This window comes from Crinia signifera, chromosome 1, assembly GCF_055691185.1.
Source record: "Crinia signifera chromosome 1, ASM5569118v1, whole genome shotgun sequence".
Taxonomy (NCBI): Eukaryota; Metazoa; Chordata; class Amphibia; order Anura; family Myobatrachidae; genus Crinia; species Crinia signifera.
This window is the reverse complement of record NC_139217.1, coordinates 322,979,574-323,007,046: the sequence shown is the minus strand read 5'-3', so window position 1 is coordinate 323,007,046 and position 27,473 is coordinate 322,979,574. Positions and strand designations below refer to the sequence as shown.

General features: G+C 45.7%; 1 protein-coding gene across 1 annotated transcript in view; it reads left to right on the top strand.

The window, feature by feature from the left end:
- Window positions 1-27,473, top strand: part of AUH (AU RNA binding methylglutaconyl-CoA hydratase) — a 212,960-nt gene that overhangs the window by 10,019 nt on the left and 175,468 nt on the right. The window contains exons 2-3 of the mRNA XM_083187690.1: window positions 12,529-12,596; window positions 15,592-15,679. Of these exons, the coding sequence (XP_083043816.1) occupies window positions 12,529-12,596; window positions 15,592-15,679 (156 nt within the window). The remainder of the gene's footprint in view (window positions 1-12,528; window positions 12,597-15,591; window positions 15,680-27,473) is intronic.

Sequence of the window (27,473 nt, the reverse complement as noted above, 5' to 3'; positions counted from 1 at the left end):
ACAATGGAGGGACTGACAGAGCGAGTGCACAGATGATGAACAGCTAGCAAAGTCGCAGCTGCATTTAGGACGGATTGTAGTGGTGACAATGTCGATTTTGGTAAGACCAGTAAGGAGACAATTGCAATAATCAATGTAGGTGATAATGAGCGCATGGATTAAAGTTTTTGCTGTGTCTTGTGTATGGTATGGTCACATTTTCTATATGTTTTTAGATGGATGTAGCATGATTTTGGAATAGATTGAATAAAAGACTGTTCAGGGTCAAGGATGACAGCTAGGCGAGCTTGTGGGGTAGGATTAATTATCACATTCTCAACAGTGATAGAGATATCAGGCTGGTAGCTATTATTGGTTTGTGTATAAATTCTGGTTTTGAAATATTACATTTCAGGTGGCGAGATGACATCGGACCAGTACAGACGGTGATAAGTCTGGGGAGGATCGGTAGATTTAAGTATTATATGCGTACAGATAATATTGGAATCCAAAAGAGCTGATTAGATTGCCAAGCGATTTGGTATAGATTGAGAAAAGCAGAGGACCTAAGACTGAGCCCTGAGATACTCCAACTCACAGAGGTAGCGAAGTGGAGGAGGTTTCAGAGAGGAGCTGTGTGCTGAAGACCTAGGAATTATAGTGTTTGTATGAGAAGAGAATGATCAACAGTGTCAAAAGCAGCAAAGAGATCTATAAAAATAAGTAATGACCTTTGCACTTAGCAGTGACTAGATCATTCACTACTTTAGTCAGTACTGTCTCTGTGCTTTCTGTTATAGATAGAACTAGCGTTTGCCAATGGCTTTGCTTACGCGGATGTCTGTTATTGCTCAGCTGAGCCTGACGCTCGCAGGGATCAGGCACAGGGGAGCCCGGGGGGGCGGGGGGTTTGGAGTCGTTTGCGCTCATGTGCTTGGGCGCTCGTGTGTCCAGGCACCCAAACACTTGAATGTCCGAGGGCTCCCGAGTGGCCCGAGTGGCTGTGAACCAGTGGTGCACAGTTGATGGCACCACTAGTGCACACCTACCAATCAGTGGCATACCTGGAAATTTCTTGGGAGAGCCCGTTCCTGCAGCACAGCTCAGCCTGAGAAATTTCTGGGCATACCACCGAAGAGGTTGGTCAGCTCGACCGAGAACATGCAGACGGGATTCAATGTCCCGTCTGCAGTGGGACGAGAAGGGGGCGTGGCCGCGAGTTGCGGCCAGGTAGAGGCGAGCTGCAGCCGGCAGCTCGTCACTTCCCGGCCGTTCTTGGCTTATGAAGTCGGGCTCGTTCTGCCGAGAAACCCTGCTCAATGCTGTCAGGGAAGACAGCATTGAATATGGCCGGCGATTGAATACTCCCCTAAATCATGACCATTTTGATTTAAACTTAAGATTTTGGGTACTTGTTTCGGTACTTATGGGTGTTTCGGTACTAATGGGTGCTTACAATGTTAAATGCACCCCCACTATGAACGCCAACCCAAAGCGTGGCGAGCGCAGCGGTACGCGTCCTCTGACCTTTTTTCATACCCCCACTATCCACGTCGGCGTGGAGTTGATTTAAATAGTGTGGCGAGCGCACGCGTATTACTTTACATGTATTCCGCGTCCCCTCGCGGGGCGCGCTGCGCTCGCCGCGCTTCGGGTTTGGTGGCTCGCTGCACTCGCCACACTATCTAAAATCGACTCCACGCCGACGTGGATAGTGGGGGTATGAAAAGGTCCGAGGACGCGTACCGCTGCCCCTCGCCACGCTCTGGGTTGGCGTTCATAGTGGGGATGCATTTAACATTTTATCTGCTCCCAAATACTAGTCCACACTGGGTGGCCCAATTGTTTTTAAACCACTTTTCAAAAATACTGACTGCCGCTACAAATCTCTCTCAGATATTTAAACAAGCTTTTGCCACCACTTGCTAGATCAACAAAGTTTAACAGCTCCCGACAAAATTATAATATAAAGGACAGAGACGCTGGACGACCACTCCAGTATCGCTTATAAAATCTTTTATTTAAATTGTAAAAATTACATACAAAACACAAAACACATAGGGACACACAGTGTTGGGTATTGCACTGTCACTTCATCCACTAGACTGAAGCGTTCAGTGCATGTCTCTAGTCAGATGACCGTACTGGCGAAAATAATTTCAAGTATTTAGTTAAACAATTTGGGTAAGAATTTACCTCTTAAATAAGTTGAACAATACGGGTATAAATAACCACTCAATTAGCTGAGACTTCCCTATAGTGTGGTATATTTGTTATACTCTAATGATTAATATTACATATGAGTATTGGATCACTGTGCTACATGCACAGATACTACAGATCATGTTACTGAATCTGAAGTCACATATGGTGCTCCGTTCAGCATCCCTCTCTGCTGAAAACATTGTTAGAGAGGTTGCCAGGCGAATACCAGCTGACGTGCACATTACTGGAGTAATGTGCATGTCCCCTGTTGTTCGCCCAGCACCCTCTACAATGTAAAAGCTTCCGGCCGATGGGGTATTGGCTGCCGGCACTGGCATGCAGCAGGGGACGCATGCCAGATGGACCGACTGTAATTTAAAACGTGGGGAGAACACTGCATACCTCCATTTTTTTTTATAGGTCACAAAGCTATAGAATAGTATCAACAGGGTCCAACTTGTTTGGGTAGTTCCCCAAAGCCCCAGAAGAGTGTTTACTCCTTCCACAAGGCAAGGCAAGATGAGCATAAAGTGCCCAGAAACACAGGTTACAATGTAGGGAGCATAACTACAGTAAAATGAAATTAATCATCATCATTTTAGCCACGCCCCTTCTGAAAAGACCATTGATATGTGTTTTTTCCTATCATGGGGGGCGGGATGTAATGATGTAAATAACCAGCCTTGCCCCTGCAGTCCCTGCTGATTTTCCCAGAGATGAGTATAACAATGTTGCATACCTCCCAACATTGCTGACCCGGGAGGAGGGAAGCTTCGCACACCAGAGATGCGTACCCAAATTTTTTTGGGCGTGGCCTTTTGCAGAACGGTCACGTCCCCATTTTCGCCGCTGTGGGGGCATGGCTAGCGGCTCTGGGAGCTCCTGGCTATGTACCTAGACCGTCGGGCTGCATGAATAGACACTGTGCGCATGCGCACAACGTCTATTCACAAGGGACGACTACCAACAGCCACCCCCCACCGTGGGACACTGCCGCCCCGGGAGGGATGCGGGAACATCCCAAAAAACGGTGGGACAGTTGGGAGTTATGATGTTGGTAAGTATGCTTTGGGGTTTTAATAGCCTACTAATATTCAAAAGGACATCTCATTTGTACATTTGTCTAAGTTTAAATAAATACATTTAATCAATGAAGGTGACATCTATAATAACAGATCAGCAGGCCATTTAAGCATGAATTCCAAGGTACAGCCAACACATCTGACTGCAAAGTAGGAGGGAGATGGGGACTGCAAGTAAAGCCTTGAAAGGACACCTGTGACTCATTACCTTAGGGAATGATGGAGAGTTGTGCTACTGAAGACAAACCAGGCATATTCAAGTAAAAATCTAGGGTAGAACTACACGCTCAAGTATGTCTTGTCAACCAGGGTCTGCTAGAACATTTATTTCTGCAAAAGTAATGGGACATACACACGGATCGATTAAAGCACCATTTCTATGCGATCTGACTAGATCCATGCCATTCTCTCATATCTGTATAGCCGCAATAGCTTTATCAAATGAGTTTCTCTATGAAGAAGTACAGAGTTAATGAATTAAAAACCTTGAGTCAGATGTGTTTTTGAATTGTGTCATTCTGAAAGATTTGTGCAGATGCCTGTTGTTTCATTGACCCCTGCAGAGCGGTGAGTCACTGTGAGTACTTGTAGTAATCCCTATCTCAATGTTCTGTTCTGCCAAGCTGTACTCAGGCATAGGTAATGTCAGTGGTATTAATATGTGCTGTATTTATTGCTGTAGCTTGAGAAAGAATTTGATAAAGAAAACTGCAAGTGTTACCAAAGCAACCTGATTATTTTAAAAGAACATTTCTATTTATAACAAATATTCAAATACTTAGATATGCATTTATTAGCCTCTGCTTTGTCCAAATTCATTCTGTCCTTACTCGGATGTACAAACGAGCTGTACAGCCTGCACAGAACACGGCAGTCCAGCACAGTGTGTGAATTGTAGTCATACATTGATACACTGAACACATTTGGAATAGTACCTGAAGTCTTTTTGGACTATGCTGTTTCATGCTTGTTAAAAGGCTCTAAACATAATTGCTTGTACTTGTTGCAGTTTTAAAATAGGTTTTCTGTGCACTTCTATTTTGGGTGGATTTTGAGAGTACATACTGTATGAAAAAACCACATGTTTTAACCTAGTATAAAGGACAACTCTATTTACTTTATGAGATTTTCATTTTCCATGAAGGATTAATACAGGGAGTACATTTTTTGCAGAGCTATATCATTCACAGAACATCGGTCACAAAGGTCAATTTTACAAAAGGAGAAAGCAAAATATTGCTACAAATTTGAATTTATCGTCTATATACCAACCGTAGCAACTTGAACCCCTGAATAATTTGCATGCAGTCAATCACTTATTGCTCACCTGGACATTTATACCTGGCATCTGTGAGCATTCCCCCATTCCTTATGCCAAGCCTTGTGCTATACAGTTTGAATTGGCAAACAATAGAAGAAACTGTAAAACCATCTACTTACATGCACACCAATAAGAGCCACAGACACAGTGCACCAGTAGCAGCTGTAAGCTTAAAATACCACCTCCTCACTATCAGGATCAGTAAGTGCCGCGAATATCATACCAGTGGAGTGGTGAGCAAATATATATGGGCTCACAGTAGGTAAAAGGGAGTCTCGTTTGAAGACCAGAAACTGACCTTGGAACGCTACAGGCCATTGCACCCCCACCCTGGAAATGGCAAATGCAGTTTGCACCCCAATCCTAGGAATGGGGAGTGCGGTGGTATCCTGTATGTGCAACACAGGAAGAATTATGATCAGTCAGACAACAATCACGGAAAATGATTGGAATCATCAAGTGTCCAAAAAGAATGTAATAAAAAATAACCTAAAATGAAAAGACGGGAGCACATGTGACCAGTGCTGGAGGAAAGGGATGGTGGAAAGATAAGGAGGTCCGGAACTCCTTAATCTGTCCCTGGATGGTCATCTAAGTCATCTATTGCTCATAACATAGGTGAACTTTGCTGGACTGTTTGTTTCATTAAGTATTGTGAAGACATCAATCAACTCACTTTCCTGTCCAGTCCAGAAAATCAGCAGATCGTCGATGTACTGCAACTACAACAACACCTTAATTGCCTGGGGCCCCTGTAGAAATAGGGCCCGTTCCATCTTGCACATGTAGGCATTGGCGTACGATGGGGCCACATTGGCTAATCACTGCTGCTCCATACGAGCTGTTATCAAGCAGGGTACTAGTGAACAACAGATGGGAAGACACTGAGACTCAGTGAGACACAGTGTTGTGAGTATCCGATCTAAATAATCGATCATATCCCTGTTTCCAATAGAGGAGGGGATAGAGGCAAAAGCCTCTTGCAAGCTGAATGCAAGTGGTTATACAAACTAAATACTCTCCCCAAAGGCCTTCATGAGCAATTGGGTCTACATTGTTTTTTTATAAAGATTCTGTATAATATTTGTTTATGCAGATATTTGTATTGTACTTTTTGTATATAAGTTTCTTTTTTTGCTAAACTGATTTATAAATATGCTGATACACATGCCGTAATAATTAACTACTAGATACTTTTTCAAGTTATTTGAAAATATAGTGTTATAATGATAGCCATTCCAATTGAATTTTGCACACATTGGACATTATATTTTTAATGTGTTAGGTGTTTTGTATGTATTGTATTTGTATAATGCGCCTGTGCGGGCTCAAAAATCAGACAATCCTGTATGGCTCCAGGTCTCCAGATGAGAGTATGGTGTGGTGGTTTTGCTTGGTAAGAGATCGGTGAGCTGCACACAGGTGGGCATGATTTTTAAAAATGACTGCTATAGGAGGAGTCTGTGTGGGTATTTAGCCACCGTATGTTGTAGTGCTTGGTGACGCTAGCTGCTGCTGTACCTGGCTGCCCCCACCGGTGTCTGTTCCTGACTGATGCTGGCCACACATCAGACCAACTTCCGACCAACTTTTCTAAAACCCTTCAAACCTCCAACCATCCAACTTGACAGTCCAACTAAAACAGTTCCCCACACATCTAACCAACTTTTCTTCCAACCAGTAAACTTTTATTTTTTTTTTTAGTTCAGCCAACTTCTGTCCAACTTCTGATGTCACAGAAGGGGGCGGGCAGTGCCTGCCTTTTTTTGAATAGTGAACCGTGCTGAGACTTATAGTTTGCCACAGGCAAACAGGTTACATTCATGGAAATAAAGAATTTTGTGTTTACTACACTACACTACACACACACACACACACACACACGTAGGCTATACATTGGTGGGTTGTGGGTGTATGCAGGGCTATTTTTCAGCAGGCTCCAGCAGGAACTGAGGCCCTTATTCTAGTTCACTCTTTCTGACCAAATATTTCTTAGATGGACAAAACCATGTGCACTGCAGGTGAGGCAGGTGTAAACCCCCACCCAAATCTAATTATCTCTGCACAAGTAACACCTGCCTCACCTGCAGTGCACATGGTTTTGTCCATCTAAGAAATATTTTGTCAGAAAGAGTGAACTAGAATAAGGGCCTCAGTTCCTGCTGGAGCCTGCTGAAAAATAGCCCCTGGTGTATGCATGCTACATTGGCATGCTACAAATATTGGTGGTTAGTGGCCTATCAAGCATGCATGCTAAAACAATAGTTTGTTCTCCCCACCAATAACACATTGGTGGGCAGGGGAAAAAAAACATATTAAATCATGGATGGCCAGTGGCCGAAGCTCACACTACAACTGTGTGGAGCTCCGGCGTCAGTGTGTGGCTGTGCTACTGCCGCTGCTGCCGTCTCCCCCTGAACAACATGAAAGATATTGGCTGATTGAGCTGCAGGTTCGTCTGACATCAATATCGGTAACGGCGCACGGGGGGGCGCGCATCGTTAACGAGATTAAGCATACACTGGCCTCAATATCATTCAGAAGCCTCTTTCTGAATGATATTGATGCCAATATATTCTAGTGTGTGTTGGCCCTAATGCTGAATCAGGGCAGACTGCTTTTTTTTTTTGCAGCCTTCAACACCACTATAAGAGGACATTGTATTTGTTTGTTGATACATTGAAAATTCAGCACTTAACTATGTATCATTTGTGGAAACATTGTTGCAATTATGTGAATGTTAGGTAATGGTAAACTCACTGCAGCTAAAAGCCATTCATTATTTGTATTTTTCACTTTAAAAAAAAATAAATATATATATATTATTGATTTCTGTGTTCGGAGGTGCCACAGTGAACTGCTCCTTAATGAAGTTTGTAGTTCCATTTTACAGAGCCTGTAAATTCAAAGACTTTGTGTCTTTATTTTTAAATATTGGGCAATAGTGACTGAGTCAACACATACGAATGGTCGACAGACAGAACTTTAACTTTGACAGAAGGTCAACAGAAGCTTTAGTTCGACATGGTCATGGTCGGCACTCAAATGGTCGCCACAAGTTTATCAAGCTTTTTGGGTGTAGGACTTGATTCATACTTGACTATCCACGTGGGCATAGAGGGATGCACCATGCAAAGAGACGCAGTAAACTTATATGGTGAAAAACTTGTGTCAACTTTCTGTCAATGTCGATCTTGGTTCTGTCGGCCATGCTTGAGTGTCAAATGAGGATGTGAATGGGGAATGCATGTGGGAGTGTTTTAATACAAATATTTTTTCATTTTCTTTATTTGCCATTTTTGTGTACCTGTCGGGTTTCCACTGCTGTTGTCCTGTTCTGGATTTCGGGGGAGGGGGGGGGGGGGGAGATAATAGGTGAGCTGAAGTCAGTGCTGGCAAGGACAGGGGGCAGGGCCACCTTAACATTAGACCAGGCCTCTGGGTAATATATTTCTGCCCCCCTCCCCAACCACACGCCTATGTGCAGCAGCAGCATCGTCCAGGCAGTGGTGCTGATGGGCGATCCAGGTAGCAGGGACTGGGAGCTTCTAGCGCTATTTGCCGAGCAGCAGGGCGGGAAGTGCTGCTGATTTTGAAAAGACTGGCTGGATGCTAATTGGCTGAGCGTCCGGCCAGTCTTTTCAAAATCAGCAGCGCTTCCTTCCCCGCTGCTCGGCAAATAGCGATACAAGGTCCCAGCACCCGCTGCCTGCCACCCACTGCAGCAGCAGCTGCTCCCCGGGGCAGTGCTGTCTTCCCCATTGGAGTGGGCCCCTAGGTCCCCTTGGCAACTGCCCATTGTGCCTAATGGGAAAGATGGCACTGTTGGGGGGTTCTACTGTCACTTTATGGGGAGGATGGGGACGGCAGTGCTGCTGTTAGTGCTGGGGGGGGGTTCTACTTTCACGGCAGGGGGAAGTGGATGAGGGTGCAGCTGTCAGGTCATGCAGTGATAGGGGTGCCAATCCAGGAGCAGGGCCTGCACTGCGGTCAGTGTTGGGTGGGGGGTACAGCTGTCAGGACAGTGATGGGGGGGGGTTGCAGCTGTCAGGTCAGAGCTGTGATGGGCGGCATGTGTAGGTGCCGCTTACTGACCAGAGATTGTAGGGTCATTCTGGTGGCGGCATGGACCCTCCTGGATCTGGCTGGACCCTGGCAGCATCAAGGACCCGGCTGGAACAGGACAGTGGCGGCGGTGCGGACCCTCCTGCGTAGGAGAAGGAAGAGAGCAGGGGAGAAAGAGGCAAGGGGAGACAGAAAAAGATGAGGGACAGCAGGGGAGAGAGGGTGACATACATGTACTGGAGAAAAGAAAGAGCATGGAAGAGAGAAAAGGGGATAGGTAGAGAGTGAAAAAGAGGAAAGAGATGGGGTGGGGGGGAAGAGAGTGGTGAGAGGGAGTGAGGTGACATGGTGAAAATAAGGATGGCAAGGTGAGGAGACTGGAGGCGTGAGTGGGTGTGGTGAAGGGGGGGAGTGTGGTGACGTGGTGGTGAGGTGACGACAGGCAAGTGGGGGTGAGGTGACAGCGGGCGAGAGGGGGTGAGGTGACAGCAGGCAAGAGGGGGTGAGGTGACGGCTGGTGAGAGGGGGTGAGGTGACGGCTGGCGAGAATGGGTGAGGTGTCGGGGGCAAGAGGGGGTGAGGTTATGGCTGGTGAGAGGGGGTGAGTTGATGGCAGGCAAGAGGGGGTGAGGTGAGGGGGAAAAAGAGTGGGTGTGGTGATAAGGGCGAGAGGGGGTGAGGTGACAGGGAGAGAGGGGGTGAGGTGACAGGGAGAGAGGGGGTGAGGTGACAGGGCAAGAGGAAGTAACGACCAGGACAAAAGGGGATTAAGTGAGGGGGGGTGAGAAGAAAAGCTAAGTAGAGAAGGCAGGTCTCCTTCTTTTACCGGCATCGGTGGCCTTTGGTTCACCGACGCAGGGATCTCTTGTGGCTGGCTCTCTTGCTCCCCGGCGCCCCTGCAAGTCTCCATCTCCAAGTACCGGGCGCCGATGAATGTGCCCCTCTCCATTGTGCCTCTGCAAGTCTCCCCGGCGCCAGCCACTGTTTCAACTCAACCTCTCTCCAGCCGCTGCTGCATTCTCCCCGGCGCTCCGCTGCAGGTGTCCTGCTCCCAGAGGTGCGGTGGTTCCGGTTGCTAGGGTAGGGGGGTCCTTTCATCACAGGTGCTGACCGTGGGTAGGGTGGGGGAGCATGGATGAAGCCATGTTCCCCCACTACTGCGGGAGCCTACCTGCGGGAGCGTTCAACCCCGTGCGGCCGCTCAGGCAGCTCTGTCTCCCGCACAGCCGGGTCCTCACCGCCGCCCCACCGCTGGGTCCCGGGCGGCCGTGCCTCTGATGATATGGTGACGGGTGCCGGCGGGACTCCCACTGATGACTGGGTGAGAGACCGGAGCAGGTGCGGGTGATTGCGGGCAGGGTGCTGGTTATACATCCCGCTCACCGCCGCTGCTGACAGGGACGATGTAGGCGGACACTGCTGGTCAGTGTCCGCCTACATATCGTTCGGTTGGGGAACTTTTCCCCTACACCAGAACGATTAGCTGGGGAAAATCAAACAGGTTTGATTTTTCCCAGCAAGTTGGAACGACCGTTTTGGGACGTTTATCTGCGTTTTAGCACGTGTGGGAGCAAACGGTTGATTATCGTTTGCTCCCACACACTAGAAAGATTATCATTCCAACCAGCCAAAAGTTGGCTGGTTGGAACGATATCTTTCTGATGTGTGGCCAGCATGAGTCTCTGACCTGCTGCTTGATGCAGGGGATCACGATTCTCGGCAGTGACCCAGACAGTGGTAGGAGCTTGCCTGGGCTTACAATATTTGTATCTTGTGGTAACCAGCCTACAGCTGTTTTTAACTTGGTACAAGTCTGATTTGGCTTTACCAGTGTGGTTCTGTTTCTTCTACATTAAATGTTTGGTTTTACACTATAGAGTGCTCCTCTGTTGTCCTATTTCAACATACCCTGGAGATGTTGGCCTCATAACATGCACACAAGTTGACACAAACGGGTTTGAATGGCTACTAAATGTAACCATCCTCACCTGTGATCTGCTTGCTTGTAATCAGTTTGTGTGTGTGTGTATAAAAGGTCAGTGAGTTTCTGGTCTCCTGAGACCGTTGCATCTTTTATCCAGTGCTGCACTGACGTGTCTGGATTCTGAGTCATGGGGAAAGCAAAAGTATTGTCAAAGGATCTGCGGGAAAAGGTAATTGAACTGTATAAAGTTATACCTTTTAACACAGGAAAGGGATATAAAAAGATATCCAAGCAATTGAGAATGCCAATCCACAGTGTTCAAACTCTAATTAAGACGTGAAAAAGGAGGGATTCACGGTAGACCAACAAAAAGTGTTTGCGACGCAAAGAAAAATCCACAAATAACTTCAGCTGAAATACAGGACTCTGAAAAAAGTGTCTTGATTGTGTCAGGATGTACAGTAAGGAGACATTTGAAGAAAAATGGGCTGCATGGTCGAGTTGCCAGAAGAAAGCCATTACTACGCAAATGCCACAGAGCATCCGGCTTACAATACTTCAAACAACACATAGACAGGCCTCAAAACTTCTGGAACAAAGTCATTTGGATTGATGAGACCAAAATTGAACTTTTTGGTCACAACCATAAACAAGGACTATGATGAAAGGTACACCATTCCTACTTTGAAACACGGAGGTGGATCGCTGATGTTTTTCGGATGTGTGAGCTACAAAGGCACTCGAAAGTTGGTCAAAATTGATGGCAAGATGAATGCAGCATGTTAGCAGAAAATACTGGAGGAAAATTTGCACTCTTCAGCCCGGAAGCTGCGCAGGGGACGTACTTGGACGATGACAATGATCCAAAACACATGGACAAGTCGACCTGTCATTGGCTACAGCAGAATAAAGTGAAGCTTCTGGAGTGGCCATCTTAGTCTCCTGACCTCAATATCATTGTGCCACTCTGGGGAGATCTCAAATGTGCAGTTCATTCAATACAGCCCAAGAATTGACAGGAACTGGAGGCTTTTTGCCAAGAAGAACAGGCAGCTTTACCATCTGAGGAAATAAAGAGCCTCATCCACAACTACCACAAAAGACTTCAAGCTGTCAATACACTGTATTAAGAACTGGGGTATGTAACTTTTGATCAGGGTCATTTGGGCAGTTTCTGTTGTCATTATGATTTTAAAAGAGTAAACACAGTTGTTTGACAATAAATGGCTTCACCCAACCACTAACCATGAGTGAAAGAAAATGTTGTGAGTTATCATTTATATTCTCTGACAAATGGCCAGAAAATCACAAATTCTGCTAGAGTATGTAACCTTATGAGCACAACTGCATATATATCTCTACCACTGTTCTACCCAATGTACAAGGGCTTATAAAGTAATAAGGCTAGAGTTACTATACACTGCCTTTCAAAAGGGTTTAGCTGCTGTATTAATGGATAAATGTATTTAAGAAAAATCAATGTGTTTTATAATGAATGTAAATGCCACTTTAAATCCAGAGGCCAAAACCGCTAAGGATATGGCAGCTTTGAAAAGAGATGCCTAATGAATTCAGTCCCCATTTCCGGTTTTGCAGTGTGACTGTTAGTCATTTTGCAAAAGTAAAGAGCAAGCTAATAAATTCTATTTGTAATAACATTTTAATAAATTTGCTTTGAAGTTCAGAATTTTACTGTACAGAGTTTTAGATAAGAATAAGAAAATAGAGTTGAATAGTTGTACAGGATAATTCACCTAATTTGGGCTATTTTACACAAGAGATCGGGTAGTAAAGCTTGCTTTCATTTGTTTGATAAAGCCAATAAGCTAAATGCAGTTCCTGATGAATCCGTCTTATTTACAAGTTTCAGTATGGTTTCTAGCAGTTTTCATCCAATAATTCTGAAATTTGGCAGGGTATAAATGCGTGTTTTTTTCTTTTTACTTCTCCAGGAATTGCTGTGATTGGGATAAATCGACCACATGCAAAAAATGCCATTAGTAAAGGTCTGGTCAAATCGGTAAGTTACTGTTTTGTGTTATAATTTCAAAATCAGATAAATTACTAATGTGATGTTTCTGTACTTCTTTCCTAATGAATGATTAGTGCAGGATATCTTACGCACAATAAAGGAAATAGACTTAAAATATGTAATGCCCTTTTGATATAAGTGCAGTTGGTTTAGGTATCAAAGTGATTAATGCTGCTTTCACACCGCAAATAGGCCATGGACCCGGTATTTTTAAACATTGCTAAAAATGGGTCAGACAGCCAAAACCCCTTTCACATTGCATATCTTTAAACGGTATTTCAATGCAGTTTTTGTCCTTAAACGGTATTTCAATGCAGTTTTTGTCCCTTCACAACATTGAACCCGTTTAACCCCATAGAAAACAGTGGATGAAAAAAAAAGGGTCTGAAACGGGTAAAACACTGCTTTATTACCGTTTAGAAATGCCAGTTTTATAAGACCGGTAAATTCACTTGGCACCTTTCAGACTGCACATATTACCATTTTACAATTGTAAAAAAAACGCAAAATACCGGTTAAAAAGTGCAGTCTGAAAGGGGCATAATTCAGAATTGTACTGTAAAGTAGGTGTGCTTTTTTAAGCTACAGAACTGCTAATGTTAGCAAGTGAAGCTGCCGCCGACAAATTGTAATGAGACGCCCACTGAAGCTATCACAATCTCTCATTCACAATTGCATACACATTTGTGCAGCCTATACACCAGTGGTTTTATTTATTTATTTATTTGCAGTTTCTTATATAGCGCAGCAGATTCCGTTGCGCTTTACAATAGTAGACAGTGATAAAACAAACTGGGTAACAGACAGACTTGGAGGTTAGAGGGCCCTGCTGCAAGCTTACAATCTATTAAGTATATAGGCTAGTGTGTAGCCGGCTTTAGGGTCAGTTATGTGGTGTGTACGGTTGTGCTTCCGATTGTTTACATATTTTGATTGGTAGCCACTAGCCCTGGTTTAGCCTCTTGCTGACCATATATACTTTGTCTTGGTCCTGGACAAACCATGGCACACCAGCAAGAGCATTGCAGCACCCTTGGGTGTCTGGGCACACAGTTTAAAAAAAGCTGTGCTATATGTAATAAAGGGAAAATTGGCTACTTGAAAATGTTTATGGCTCGACAGACTCAATGCTGCAGTAGCAATGCAGGTGCCATGTTTTTCTGCGTGCATGATTGCAGCTAACTTCAGATACATGCCCCAACAATGGCCATGACACCCTTGTGTTTATCGCCATCCCCTATCTTCATCCCCCCTAAATGATTCCTTCCTGTCAAAGCGGGCAACAACTTTTTGTAATTCAGTTAGAAAACAGTGTTCATTTCCAAAGGGAGAAAGAGTGGATTTTATTTTGCACCCCCAGAGTTGGTGATAAGTTAGTGAAAAGGAGGCAAAAATACTTTTACAGACATATAAATCCTGTGTTTTTGCATGAGAACACACATCGACCCAGGATTTTGGGTCAGTGGAAGAGGAAACTACCTGCCGACCCTCCTCTTTACCGAAGCAGGTAGAGAATCAGGAATTTGCCAAGTTAATAGAACTGGCATTTTCCCAGGTTGCAAGGGACAATGGGTATTAGTGTAACAATGTCATTATATAGTGCAGTGCCTCTGATATACCCCTCTTAATGAATAATAATATATTTAAGGTGATTAATTAGTAAGAATGGCCAATGAAACACTGTTTCTCTAAAAACAATGTATCTCAAAATACTCTAGAACCAATTGATTTGTTGAAATACATTTGATGGCTATTTCATTGATTTAAAAAGTTGTAGCGTTCTGCTTTGTGGCATACTATAACAGCATCCTATACGTTTCTTATGGCCCCTGCCAATTTATCACTTTCTGAGGGTCAGGGTGCTACACTACTGTTTCATGTATTTCACATAGTGTGCACACTGCAGGATTAACAGTTGATCCCGGACAATGACTTTGACTTGACTTTTCTAATTGAATTTCACAAGCTGCTCCAATTTTATAGCAAAATTAGCACACGGTACAGAACTTGTGGATAATGTTTCTGGTCATCTGTTGTGCATAATTGCAACAATAGGCATGTCTTACTGGACAATCAAATAACGTGACTCTGGAGTTGCCCATTAAGGACATCTCCTAATACAATAAAAAGCCATCAGAATTTGATAGGTCTATGAAACACAGTTGACTGCACCATCTAGTCCAAGACACAAACAAATCACTAAAAAGATTATAGTGTAGTAAATAAATCTAGTTGGTTTATGATAAATAAAGGATCTAACCTTTATGATGCCCTACAGTTGTTTCACTGACCTGAAGGCTGTCCTTGCAAAATACTTTGAATCATTTGTTTTCATTATCTGTTTCTTCTATAACTTCTGAAATACTTATTGGTTGGTCTAATCAATTAATGTAAAGGGGCATACACACGGGGCGATTTAAGCCCCATTTATATGCGGACTGACCAGGTCGCTTAAAACTGAAGCACGGATCGCTCCATGTGTACACCCTATAGCGATGGCGATGTCTATGCTGCTTAGATCACAGGAATTTCCCTATAGGCATAGGCAAAACCCTGCTCAGCACAGATCATCATCATTACATCAGCATCACATGTGTGCTTAGCGATCAGCATGGGGCACCCATCGTCCCATGTGTACGGAGCTTAAGTGCCAGTATTTGTATGTTCATAAAAGAAGTATGGTCTAATGCGACTTATAAATTCTGTGATTGAAAACCTCCAATATAAGAAAAGCATATTGTCAATTAACTGCATTACAAACAACATACTATGTAGTATGTACTGCTTTGATAACATTATCCAAGTGACTGTGAATAGTAAACCTTATGGGTTTTTTTGGAGGGGGGGGGGGGGGGTTGCATAAGCATTCTTATACATGTTGTATGCTTTTCTGTTTCTAATTTCAGGCAACTTCAGCATGGTGTGGTAAATAAAATAGCTTTTTGACATTTCATTGTGTTACTGCTTTTTTCCTTTGTTATAGATGTTGAAGGCTGTTGAGTCACTGAAAAGCAATAACAAAGTTAGGACTGTAATCCTGCGGAGTGAAGTCCCTGGAGTGTTTTGTGCAGGTACGTAATTAACAGTAAACAGTATAGCGCGTCCATCCCTTGAAGGCAATTTTTTATCAGCTGCTTATTGTTAGTGGCCTGTATTTGTCAGTAGATCCGTTATCCAATTTGGTTTCTGCCCGGGTGCTAAGTGATGACATTAACACACTTATATATTATCAGGCATTACATTCTACTGCAAATGTATCAAAAGTTTGATCCTCGCTTTATTTGCCTGTATTTATATGCGCAGTAGAGATGTCCCCTCTGTACAAAGCCTACCGCACTGCCAGAGAGCAAGGGTCCCAAATACAGCCTGCACACTGACCCTCTCCTCACTTACACCACCTCTGATAAAACTACTTCTTCTCCACTCTACTAATTATACAGTATATGTATAGTGCAATGAGTCTAGTGGCAAAAAATTTGATCATGCAAAATCGTGTCATTGGAGCCTGACTGCTATATATATGTTTCCAGTGGTAGTTCAAGGCAGTGTTTACCAGTATATTGTTGAAGTGTTGTCTTCCCACCTTTGTTGTATCGGCAGTCTGGGCAGCGTTTCTTTTTTCTCATATTGATGGAGCTGCTTGCGTCTTATGTCTTGAGACAAGATCGGGACCTCAGCTCAGCATCTTTCTTGTTCTATTACAGGTATGACTAGTTCACTGGGAATCCAGATGATAGCTCGATAGATAGTCAATAGGTCACCAACAAAATGTGAACACAAAAAAAGGTCAACAACAATGGTCGACACATGACAAAGGTCAATATGAGTCTTGTGCAATTTTTTTCCTTTATTTGGACTTTTTCATCACATTTACAGTCCACGTTGGCCGCGTTAGAGGAGTGAGGCGCCTGGCCCGAAGCAATCTGTGTGAAGTGTCGACATTGACAACCCAATAAAAGACCGACCTAGTGCATGCTGACCTTTTTGTTGTCATCCTATTGACTGTTTATCTAGACACGGTTGATTCTTTACCTGAAACTACCTTATTGCACTGCAAGGCTTGGGTAGTGGTATTTTTCCTTTGCACCTTACATCCTTAAGTACCTTGGGCATTTAAATGATCATAATATTAATTAGTACTGTCAGTGTTGATGGCTGTGTTCACTTTTATTGAGCAACGTTTTAAATGCTTTGTCAGATGCCATCTAGCAGCCTCTTAATGTGCAAAACACTTGCATTACCTAGAGTTAGCCTTTTATTATATATGATGGTTTTGGAGAGCTTCTTCTACCTGTACTGTTTAGTTCTGGAATGGGACTGGGAAAGGGGGAGTTATGTACAGTAATGGTGGTGAGTTTTTGCACGTACTGAAGACATGGTGTAAAAGATACGCTGTGCCTGATGGGGACACATGCAGAACCATGAAACCACTATTCATTTGGTGCTTACACATTGATCCCTCATTTATTAGAATTACAGCTGTATTATGCCAATCCACAGCTGCCTGTTTGGAATTATTATTAGTAAATTCCATTTGCAGCAGATTCCCATAGCTGGTACATAAAAAAGCTCTATTCTATATATAATTTTTACAGTTGTCTGGCTTTTCTCATGCACTGTCACTATGCCTGTGAGGACAAAGTTTGCCCTAGTCCCACAAGACTGTCTCTCTCCAGTCACTCAAGATAGGTTATTCGGCAGATCTGTACTGTCTGATGACAGTAAAAGTAAGGCTGTTCGTTTAGGAGGTGGTTTCAATAGCTGAGATGCAGTTCAGAGTGAACTGTTCTGGGTGGAATGGCATCTTGGCCCAAACACTTCTAGCCGTGACTAGTGGGACACACAGCGCCTCTGCAGCATAGCTTGGTGGCAACATGCTGCTGGGAACTTTGTAGCACCCCCATTCAGGTTCTTAAATATCATTAGTCATTTGCATTATAGAGGTCTTTTTACAGTACCATAGTTAAAATAGTATATACATAATAATAATCTATTTCTTTTTAGCAGTTTATGCACTAAATAGCTATTATGGAAGTTAAGTATTTTCACAGTAGATTTTCTACAGAAACAAAGGTGTTAAAATATGTATTTGCAATGCCAGAAAAGGATAACAAGATGTTTCAGGCATATGTTCCTTGTGTTTGTGTATCATATATTAATCAGGATCAAATTCTGCTATACACTACTGGAGTTCCCGGCAGTTGTCAGTCTGTCTTTTATGTGTCAAGGTCTTTCTATTATTGGCAAATCAGTACATGATTATTGGCAAATCAGTACTTGGAAGTGGACACCAGAACCTACAGATCAAAATTCCCTTAGATGAGACTGTTATCTGCAAAATCATCTTTCTTTCTCTTTGACTGACAATGGGAAAATGGTAGAATTGTATTTAACCATTCTTCACTCAATAAACTGCTGGTCCACAGAAATAGGCTATGAGCAAGGCCAGATTAACAACAGGGAAGATGGAGCTACAGCTCCCGACCTCCAGAAAAAATAAGGCCCCCTTTTTTCAGCAAGAGGATGATTAGCCACCCAGCTGGTTACATGGTATTTTTCTACATTCATGTATTTAGGGAGACATTGGTGTTGGGATTGTACACACCTACATGGTACTGTGAGTGAGCAGTTGGTCAATAGACGCAGTGCAGTGGTGTGACCCCTCTAATGCAGTGGTTCTCAACCTTGGACCCCCACACAGTGCACATTTTCCAGGTCTCCACACAAAATCACAGGTGAAATAATTAGCCCCACCTGTGATCTTTTAAAATGTGTCAGTGAGTAATGAGTGCACCTGTGCACCTACCGGGTGACATGTAAAACGTGCACTGTGCGGGAGTCCTAAGGACCGAGGTTAAGAACCACTGCTTTAAATAAAGGAATGGGAGACAAAAGCTCCATACACAATTTGCAGCACCTCCGATATCATTAACGAACGCTGAATGAACAATCTAGTGCATGCAGAACAATCTAGTGCATGCAGACGGAACAATATCTTTTATGATATTGTTCAGTGACATCACCCACCCCTGCTGCTAGCAGGCATCGATGACAATATAGTCAACATTGTGCTTGCAGCATAGACTATGGGGGGATCATTAACAATGCAATGGTATGAACCATACATTAACTATATTGTTATCATACATATTATTAACTATATATTGGGTAGTGTGTGTGTTGCAGAATAAGAGGCACTCCCTCATCCTCTGATTTAGATTAGTGTAATTATTTATCTGCAGCGTGCAGAGGAGTTCACAGTGACATGCAAAGTGTCTGCTCCTGTTTAGTCTTATTCTCTTTTTTATAAGACACCAGCTGAGGTACCCGGCATTGCTCAGGTTTGGTTTTGCAATTAGCATTACTTGAACCTCATCCTTTTGTTTTAAGCTTAACCATTTGCCATGCCCTTGGTGTGACCAGCATACACCCATCTGTGGTGGGCTCCCGGATCTGACCACAGTTTGTTATGAGAGTTGTGGTTCTCCAAGTCCCAGCTTCCGGGGGAGGCTTGCTGGGACTCATAGTTTCACAGTATTAAACAATAGTTTATTATTCTTTGTACACAAGTTAATCAGCCCGGTGACCACCGCTCCAGGGTCACTGGGGACAGCACCAGGCTTCAGCCTGGTCAGGTAAGTCCTGGAGGGGGGGACCCTTTTATTGGGGGGTCCCCACTCCCCCAGGGCTCCTGGCCAGGCTGACTGGTCAGTAGGGATGAATGTTTTAGCCGCGGGGCTAAGTGTCCCCCAGCTGTGACATTACCCTGCTGGCTGGTTTGGCCTGGGGCTGGTTCTTAAAATACGGTGGACTCCTACTCATTTTGTCCCCCGTATTTTGGGAACCAGCCCCGGACCTGGAGCCTGGGGCTGGTTTAAAAAAATCGGGGAACCCCATATAGATTTTACTTTGTAGTATTTTTATTGCAAATAGATTTTTATTGTTTTTAGGTGTAGCAAACACAGTATAATTCCATTATAAATTTGGCAATTGAAAAGCAGTACATAAGTTTAGAAGAATATGCAAAAACTGGTATGGGGGGGAAGGGGAAAGAGAAAGGAAAAGGGATGGGTATCGGAGGGGGGGGGGGTATTCCGGTTCGTAAATTTAGTTAACAGTAAGTATAGTATACGCGGGTCTTCGACCACTTTCGATAGGGAAGGTCAGCGGGAGAGCAAGCGTGAGGGGGGAGACGGGCGGTAACCAGGTCGTTAGAAAGGGGGGGAGGGGGCACCAAGAGGATTAGGGTGTTATTGCTTCTCTGTAGGTCTTGGTGTCCTTAAAGAGCAGCCAGCGGGACCATGTAATCCTGAACTGGGCGTGTCTGTCCTCTGCAGAGGATAGGATGTCTTCCATGTCCATGTAAAAGTCTATTTTTTTGAACCAGTCCTTTGTTGTTGGAGGAGAGGAGGAACGCCATCTCACCGGGATAACCGATTTAGCAGCATTGTTCAGGTGGCATAACAGGGAGTTTTTGTATCTCGATATGGGGGCTGGTGAGAGGTGGAATAGCCAGAATAGTTGGTCAGTAGGGATCTGGTCTCCCAGGATAATCGCAGACAATCTGAAAATCTCCGACCAAAAAGGTAGGATAAGAGGGCACTGCCACCATATGTGCAGTGGGTTTCCTGGGGCCCTGGAGCAGCGCCAGCAGATATTGGGAGCTCCAGTGCCCATTTTGGAGAGGGTGTCTGGACATCTGTACCAGTGAGATATTAATTTGTATTGTGTTTCGCGGACTCCCACACTGGTGGAACATGCGTGAGCCAGGCAGAAGATCTTTTCCCAGTTGGCGTCACCCAACTCCTTTCCCAATTCGCGGTCCCAGGCGACCGTAAAGTGGGGGGGTTTGAGGCTGATATCTGCCAGGATAAGATTGTATAATGTGGAGATGGTGTGTTGTGGGGGGGTCTTATTGGCGCAAAGGAGTTCAAAGGGTGACGGGGGGCTGGTTAGTGTGTTGGAGGGACCGAGAGAGTGGAGATAGTGACGAACCTGTAGGTACCGCCAGTATTCCACATCTGGCAGGTTCCATTCAGCTTTAACTTTATCAAAAGACAGAAAACGTCCCGCGCTCACCAACTGTCCTATTCGGAAGAGTCCCCTATCTAACCAACGGCTGAAGGCCGACAGATCTGTACCAGGAGGAAAGCAGCTAAGTGCAAGAAAGGACCTATATGGGGAGGTCTTTGAGGAAATGGAGGCAAATTTCCTAAGGGATTTCCATGTTTGCATGGTGGGCCCTATAGTGGGGTGGCCTGAGTCAGGCAAGGAGGGGAGCCATGGGGCTATGTATACCGGGGTGCGTAATTCCTGCTGCTCGATCCGAACCCATTGTTTTGTCGTGTCTCTTCTCGACCATTCAATGATCCTAGTTAGTAGTGAGGCCTGATAGTATCCCTGGATATATGGGAGTCTTAAGCCTCCCCTAGATGTTGATCTGTGGAGGAGATCTAGTCTCAGACGCGGGCGTTTTCCTGCCCAGACAAAATCACGTATTATGGCCTGTATATCCTTAAACCAGTGCTGGGGAATCTTAATGGGAAGGGTCTGGAGAAGGTAAAGGATCCTTTGTAGGAAGTTCATCTTCAGGATCCCCAATCTACCAAACCATGAAAAAGGTTGAGCTCTCCACGAACACAAGTCGTGCCGCAGTTTCGTAAGGAGGGGGGTGAAGTTAGCTTCAAAGAGACGGGAGGGGCATCTAGTGATGACTACGCCAAGGTATTTTAATTGGGAATCATGCCAGGTGAAGGGAAACGCTGATTTGAGGCCGGAGATGATACTAGGGGGGGTGGAAATATTTAGCGCAATTGACTTTGTGTAATTCATTTTAAAGTTGGAAAGGGCCCCAAAGAGACGAAACTCCTCCATTAAGTTAGGGAGGGAGATGATCGGAGATGTGAGGGTTGCGAGTAGGTCGTCGGCAAATAGGGCTAGTATATATTCCTGGCCGAGGAGGGTGAAGCCCGAGATATCTGGGTTCGCTCTTATAGAGAGGGCCAGGGCCTCCATGCAGAGAATAAATATTAGTGGTGAAAGGGGGCAGCCCTGGCGAGTACCGTTCCTAATATTAAAGGGAGTGGATAGGGAGCCGTTGACCTTGACCTTGGCTGATGGAGTACGATAAAGGGAGAGAATGTGTTGGGAGAAAGTGGGGCCTAATCCCATGTGTTGGAGGATACCTGACATGAAGCTCCAGTCGATCCTGTCAAACGCTTTTTCGGCATCGGTAGAGAGCAGGATCGCTGGGGCACCCGTCTTAGAAATGTGGTGGACTAGAGCCAGAATTTTGGAGGTGTTGTCTCGGGCCTCACGTCCCGGGACAAACCCCACTTGATCACTATGTATGATGCCCGGGAGAAGCAACTTCAGTCTATTTGCTAAGAGTTTGGCGAAGAGTTTCAGGTCAGAATTCAAAAGTGATATGGGGCGATAACTGGGGCAGAGGGACGGGTCTTTGCCCTCTTTAGGGATAACTGTAATGATAGCTTCAAGGGACTGTTTGGAAAAGGGGGTCGAGTCTGAGATCGAGTTAAAGGCTTCCAGGAGCATGGGGAGCAGTTTGTCTTTGAAGGCCTTATAATAAACAATGGGAAAGCCATCTGGGCCTGGGCTCTTCCCAGAGGGGGATGATTTTATAGCTTCCTCTAGTTCGAGGAGTGAAAATGGTTTTTCTAGTTCCTCTATATTGGCTGGACTAAGTTTTGGGAACCCTACCCTGGTGAGATAATCACCTATCGCGCGTTGCTTCTCCCCAGCCTCAGGGAAGGATTCTGTAGGGGGGAGGTTATAGAGCGAGGAATAGTAGGAGCAGAAGGCTTCCGCTATCTTATCCGTCTCGTGGATAGTTCGGTCCGTCTCATCCCTGATAGAGGATATGAAGGAAATGGCTCTTTTTTCGCGGAGAGCTCGGGCCAGCATTTTACCAGGTTTGTTGCCCCATTTATAGTATTTGCTACGGCATTTTCTATAGGAGAATTTGATCTTATCTAGGAGGATCCTATTTAGTTCCGACCGAGCAGCAAGGAGTTCACAGTAAGTGTCGGGAGAGAGGGAGGACTTGTGGGAAGATTCAAGGGTCTGTATGTCCCTGAGAAGTTTCTCTATCTGACCAGATCTCTGCTTCTTAAGGAAGGAGCTCAACTGGATGCATTTCTCCTCAGAACGCATTTGTGCGCCTCCCAAATTGAGAGCTTGGAAACTTCAGGGGTCGAGTTATTGGTAATGTAATCCTTGATGGTCTCTTCTAATTGTGATCTGCAATACGCGTCATTTAGTAAGGATTCATTAAAGCACCAGAGTCTGGTAGAGTAGGTCTTAGGGAGAGGTCTAGTGAGATGGGGGCGTGGTCTGACCAAGTCACTGGGCCGATTTTAGCCTCGTGTGCAAACTGGAGGTGGTTATGGTCTATCAGTAAGTAGTCTATTCTAGAGTAGGATTGGTGAGGTGGGGAGAAGTGAGTATAGTCTCTTTCCGAGGGGTGTAGGATACGCCAGATGTCGGACAGCTGGTGAGTGTGGAGTAGCCGCCTTACTCTGCGTAGTGTCCTTTCAGGGCGGGTGGGCCCAGAGGAGGCGTCTAAACGGGGGTCAAGGGCCCAATTCAAGTCACCACCAATGACTAGAAGGCCAACACGCATGGACGATATCTAGTCTAGCATTTTCTCTAGGAAGGCCGGTTGGCCCTGGTTGGGGGCGTAAATATTAACTATGGTAGTGGCGGAGTCGGCTATAGTGCAGGTAATGAGAAGGCATCTCCCCTCCTCCAACTCGTGTGCCACAATATTGGATACTGGTAGGTGCTTAGCAAAAAGGACTGCTACTCCCTTAGACTTGGATTGGGAGAAGTTAGAGTAGTGGGCAGTGGGGAAATAGTGGTTGCTAAGTTTGGGGGAGGTTTCGGACTGGCGGAAGTGGGTCTCCTGCACCAGGACTATGTCGGCCCTTTCAGCACGGAAAGACCGGAGGGCCTGTGACCTTTTTTCTGGGACATTCAGCCCTCTAGCGTTTATGGAAAGAATCCTGAGAGAGGTGGTCATGAGGGAGGAGGAGGACAAAGAAACTTAGAGCTAGGGTACCGGAAGGGGGGAAGGATGGGAGGGGGGTCAGGAGGAGAGGATAGTAGTGGAGGAGGAGGTGGGGACAGAAATAAACATAAACAATAACATTTCCAATACTGAAGATTAGTAAACAATCTGAGAACAAAAACAAGGAGAGCCGCATCCGGACAAAAAAAAAGGGACTACCAGAGCCCTTATGTCACGGAAAAGACGGTTGCGGCGGGGGGCACACTGGGTGTCAGTGCCTCCGTCCACCCAAGTGGGAGGAATAGTAGGAGCAAACAGTAGTATGCAACAATAAGATGTAGCAATAGACACAGTGCATGTTAACAGGTAATATAACATGGGGTAACACATTCAGATAAGTCTTAATACCGTATGGTCAACCTTCCAACTCGTCGGAATGGAAAAAAGACAGATATGGGCAAGGAGGGGGGTCCCAGCAGGTCACGGGGGATCTGGAGTTGAAGAGGGGTCTGCATCTCTGGACTTTTTCTTGGGGGATTTAACCAGATCCCAACGGGGCCTTCTCGGTAGGCTCGGTGTGGGAATGGCGGGGAGTGAGAAGGCCTGCCAGTCCGGTAGTTGTATTGGGTCCAGACCAAGTGTGGAGCAGAAGTCCGGGAGACCTGCGGGGTCTTTGAGGGTGAGGGGTTGGCCGCTATGCGAGACCTGGAGGGACATCGGGAAACCCCAGCGGTATTTAATATTTTTGTGGCGCAGGGCCTCCGTGAGGGGCTTCAGCATCTTACGTTGCTGAAGAGTGCGCCAGGAAAGGTCTTGGAAAATTTGGATATTGGTTCCTCCGAACTCCACTGCTTCCAAGGAGCGAATCTTGCGGAGGATTTCCTCTTTTTGGGAGAAGTAATGGAAACGGCAGATGACATCTCTCGGGCGGTCCGTTGCCGCTCCTCTCGGGCGTAAGGCCCTATGAGCCCGGTCAAATTCAATTGAGTCATTTGGGTCGAGGTTCAGTATTTCTAAAAAGATTTTGTTGAGAACGTCCATTAGGCCCGACGGGGGGATGTCTTCTGGTAGGCCGCGGACCCGCAAGTTGTTCCTTCGTCCTCGATTGTCCAGATCGTCTAGTTTGCTTTGCGTTGCCCGCAAGTCTAGGGATTGTTGAGTTAGCGATTCTTGCATATGAAGGAGCTGGGAATGCACTTCGTCCCTGTCATCTTCTAGTACGGCAACACGTGTGCCTATATGGGTCACATCAGTCTGGACCAGCGATATTTGGGATTGGAGAGATTCATGAATCCTTGTTTCAAGGGCCTGCATGTCCTGTTTAGAGGGCAATGATTTAACATGAGAGAGGATCTCTGATATTTCACCTCTTAACTGTGTTATGGCGTCCCGAGAGGGCCCCGGTGGGGGGGTTGCGGCCATGTTGGAAGATGTGGAAGCGGCGTCGTCCGAGGGGGCTTCTGGGGAATCAGCAGATTGTGGAATGGAAAGAAAGGAGCGTAAGCTCTGTTGGTAGGAGCTGGTGCGAGGCTTTTGAGGGGTTCGGCTTTGAGATCCCTTACCTCTTTTGCCCATTTAAGAGAAGTGGCTAGGTGGCGGTTACATGTAGGTGAAGCACTGTGTGTCTTAGGGGACGGAGATCACATTCCCCCGTTAGTGGGGCGGCATGGCAGAGGGGGGGCTCACATCTGTCAGCTCCTGGGGGTCACAGTGTGAAGGCGCGAGCTGTTTATGAGCGATTACTAAACGTTAGTTCTTCCTCACTTTTTTTTTTTTTATTTTTCTCACCCTTTAAGCATGAATATTTATATATTTTTTGTTATTTTTTATTATTATTATTTATTTATTTTTTTTTTTTTTAATTTTTTTTTATGTGTTATTTTCCCCCTTAGCAGGGGCAGCTTAGTGGGAGATCTGAAAAGGGGGCCAGAGGTGACCGTTGAGCCAGGGGAGGGAGCACCTGGTGAGGGGAGCTGAGGGAGAGAGTGGTTGTGATGTGAGGCCAGGGGGGATTACTATCCGGGTGCCGAGGGGCCGTGCACTCTGGCACTTGTAGTCCCCGACCCGCCGTGCAAGGCAAGGGTCAGGGAGCAGCAGAGCAGCGGGGGAAGCGGAGATCCACGCACGCGTCCAAGTGCTGACCTCCGACCCCCCTCAGGCTGCCGCCGTGTCCTCCATTGGGGGCGATGGGGAGAGCCCGGTTTGATGAGCGCCAGTCTCAGTCACTGCCCGCTGTGAGTGCGGCGCTGCGGTCGTGCAGGCAGCCGCAGGACGGGAGCACGGAGGGAGCGCCGGGTCGCAGCACGGCCACCGCTGTGCGGCAGCAGCTCAGGAGTTTCACCGGCGGGCGGGGGCACGGAGTTCCTGACTGGCGGGTCTACAGCTGGCGGCAGGAGCTCTTCTGGAGCGTCAGCCCCGCGGCATCCGGATCGCCTCCGGGGCGGCAGGGAAATAGAGGCCCCGGCCTCCGACTTCAGGTAGGCCGCAATCCGCAAGCGCCTTCAAAAAGGCACCCCGACTCCGCGGCTCGATCAGTCCGGCGCCGGAGGGCACAGGGGTGGGTGAAGGGTAGCGCGGGGCGTCCTGTGGGCACTTAGGAACCTGCAGTGGGTCAGCCAAGGATGGGATCTAACGGAGCCCAGCAAAAAAGCAGCCTCTGCCGATGGCCGCCAAGCCACGCCCCTACTTTGTAGTATTTTTATGTTATTGTTGTCAAATTGATTGGCTTCAAATATATAGTTTATTTCTCTAGGAATCCTACGTACTGTGTATGTTGAATCCTCTTCTTGGCTTACTGCTACTATCAATAAGATAATAATTGCAGTGTTAGTCTATGCAGTTGGCACATACTACATAAGGCAGGTGAGCTGCCAGATGGTAAGACAGGGAACAGCTGGGAACACTAGGTGCTATAGGACCCCAAAGGCTTCCAAGATACTGTGACCAAATTCACAAATCTCTCAGATGAGTATCACTAGTTGCATAAGAAGGAGTTTATTAAGTTTCGTAGTAAAGAACATGTTACATTATATATTAATTGTATTTGGTCATGTCATTGCAGGGCTGCTAGCTGTTGTGCACCCCCTCTCCTTTTTCCCATCTTTTCTCTCTTTTCCTATCTCTTTTACCACCTCCTCTCCTTTTCAATCTCTCTCAACCACTAATCCTCTCCCATCTCTCTATCCCCTGCCTGCTTTCCCTTATATTACTCTCACATTTCTCTTTTACCATCTCCCCCTCTTCTCCTTTCCCATCGCTCTCTCTCTCCCCCTCCTTTCCTACATCTTTCTACCACTCCCTCCTTTCCCATCTTTTTCCCCCTCCTCTTTTCCCATGTCCCCCTCCTCCTTTACCATGATCACCCTCTTCCTCCTCCTCCTCCTCCTCCTCCTCCTCCTCCTCCTCCTCAAAAAAGGCACATTTTACCCTCCATTCCATTTGCAATATCACCAATGTGGGACACTGTCAAAAGCCTTACTAAAGTCTAGAGAAACTATTGACACTGTCCCACACCGCAGACTGTTAAATAATCTTGAAAGTTTGGGATTGGATTCTAAGATGGTTTAATGGATAAGATCTTGGATGCAGGACAGAAAAAAGAGAGTTGTAGTAAACGGTGTACAGTCAAAGGAGGGAAAGGTCACAAGTGGAGTACCCCAGGGATCTGTACTTGGACCAGTGCTTTTTAATATCTTTATTGGTGATATTGCAAATGGAATTGAGGGTAAAATGTGTCTTTTTGCAGATGACACAAAGGTATGTAACAGGGTAGACACACCAGAAGGGTTAAACAAATGCTTGGTGATCTAGGTAGATTAGAGGAATGGTCAAGAGCA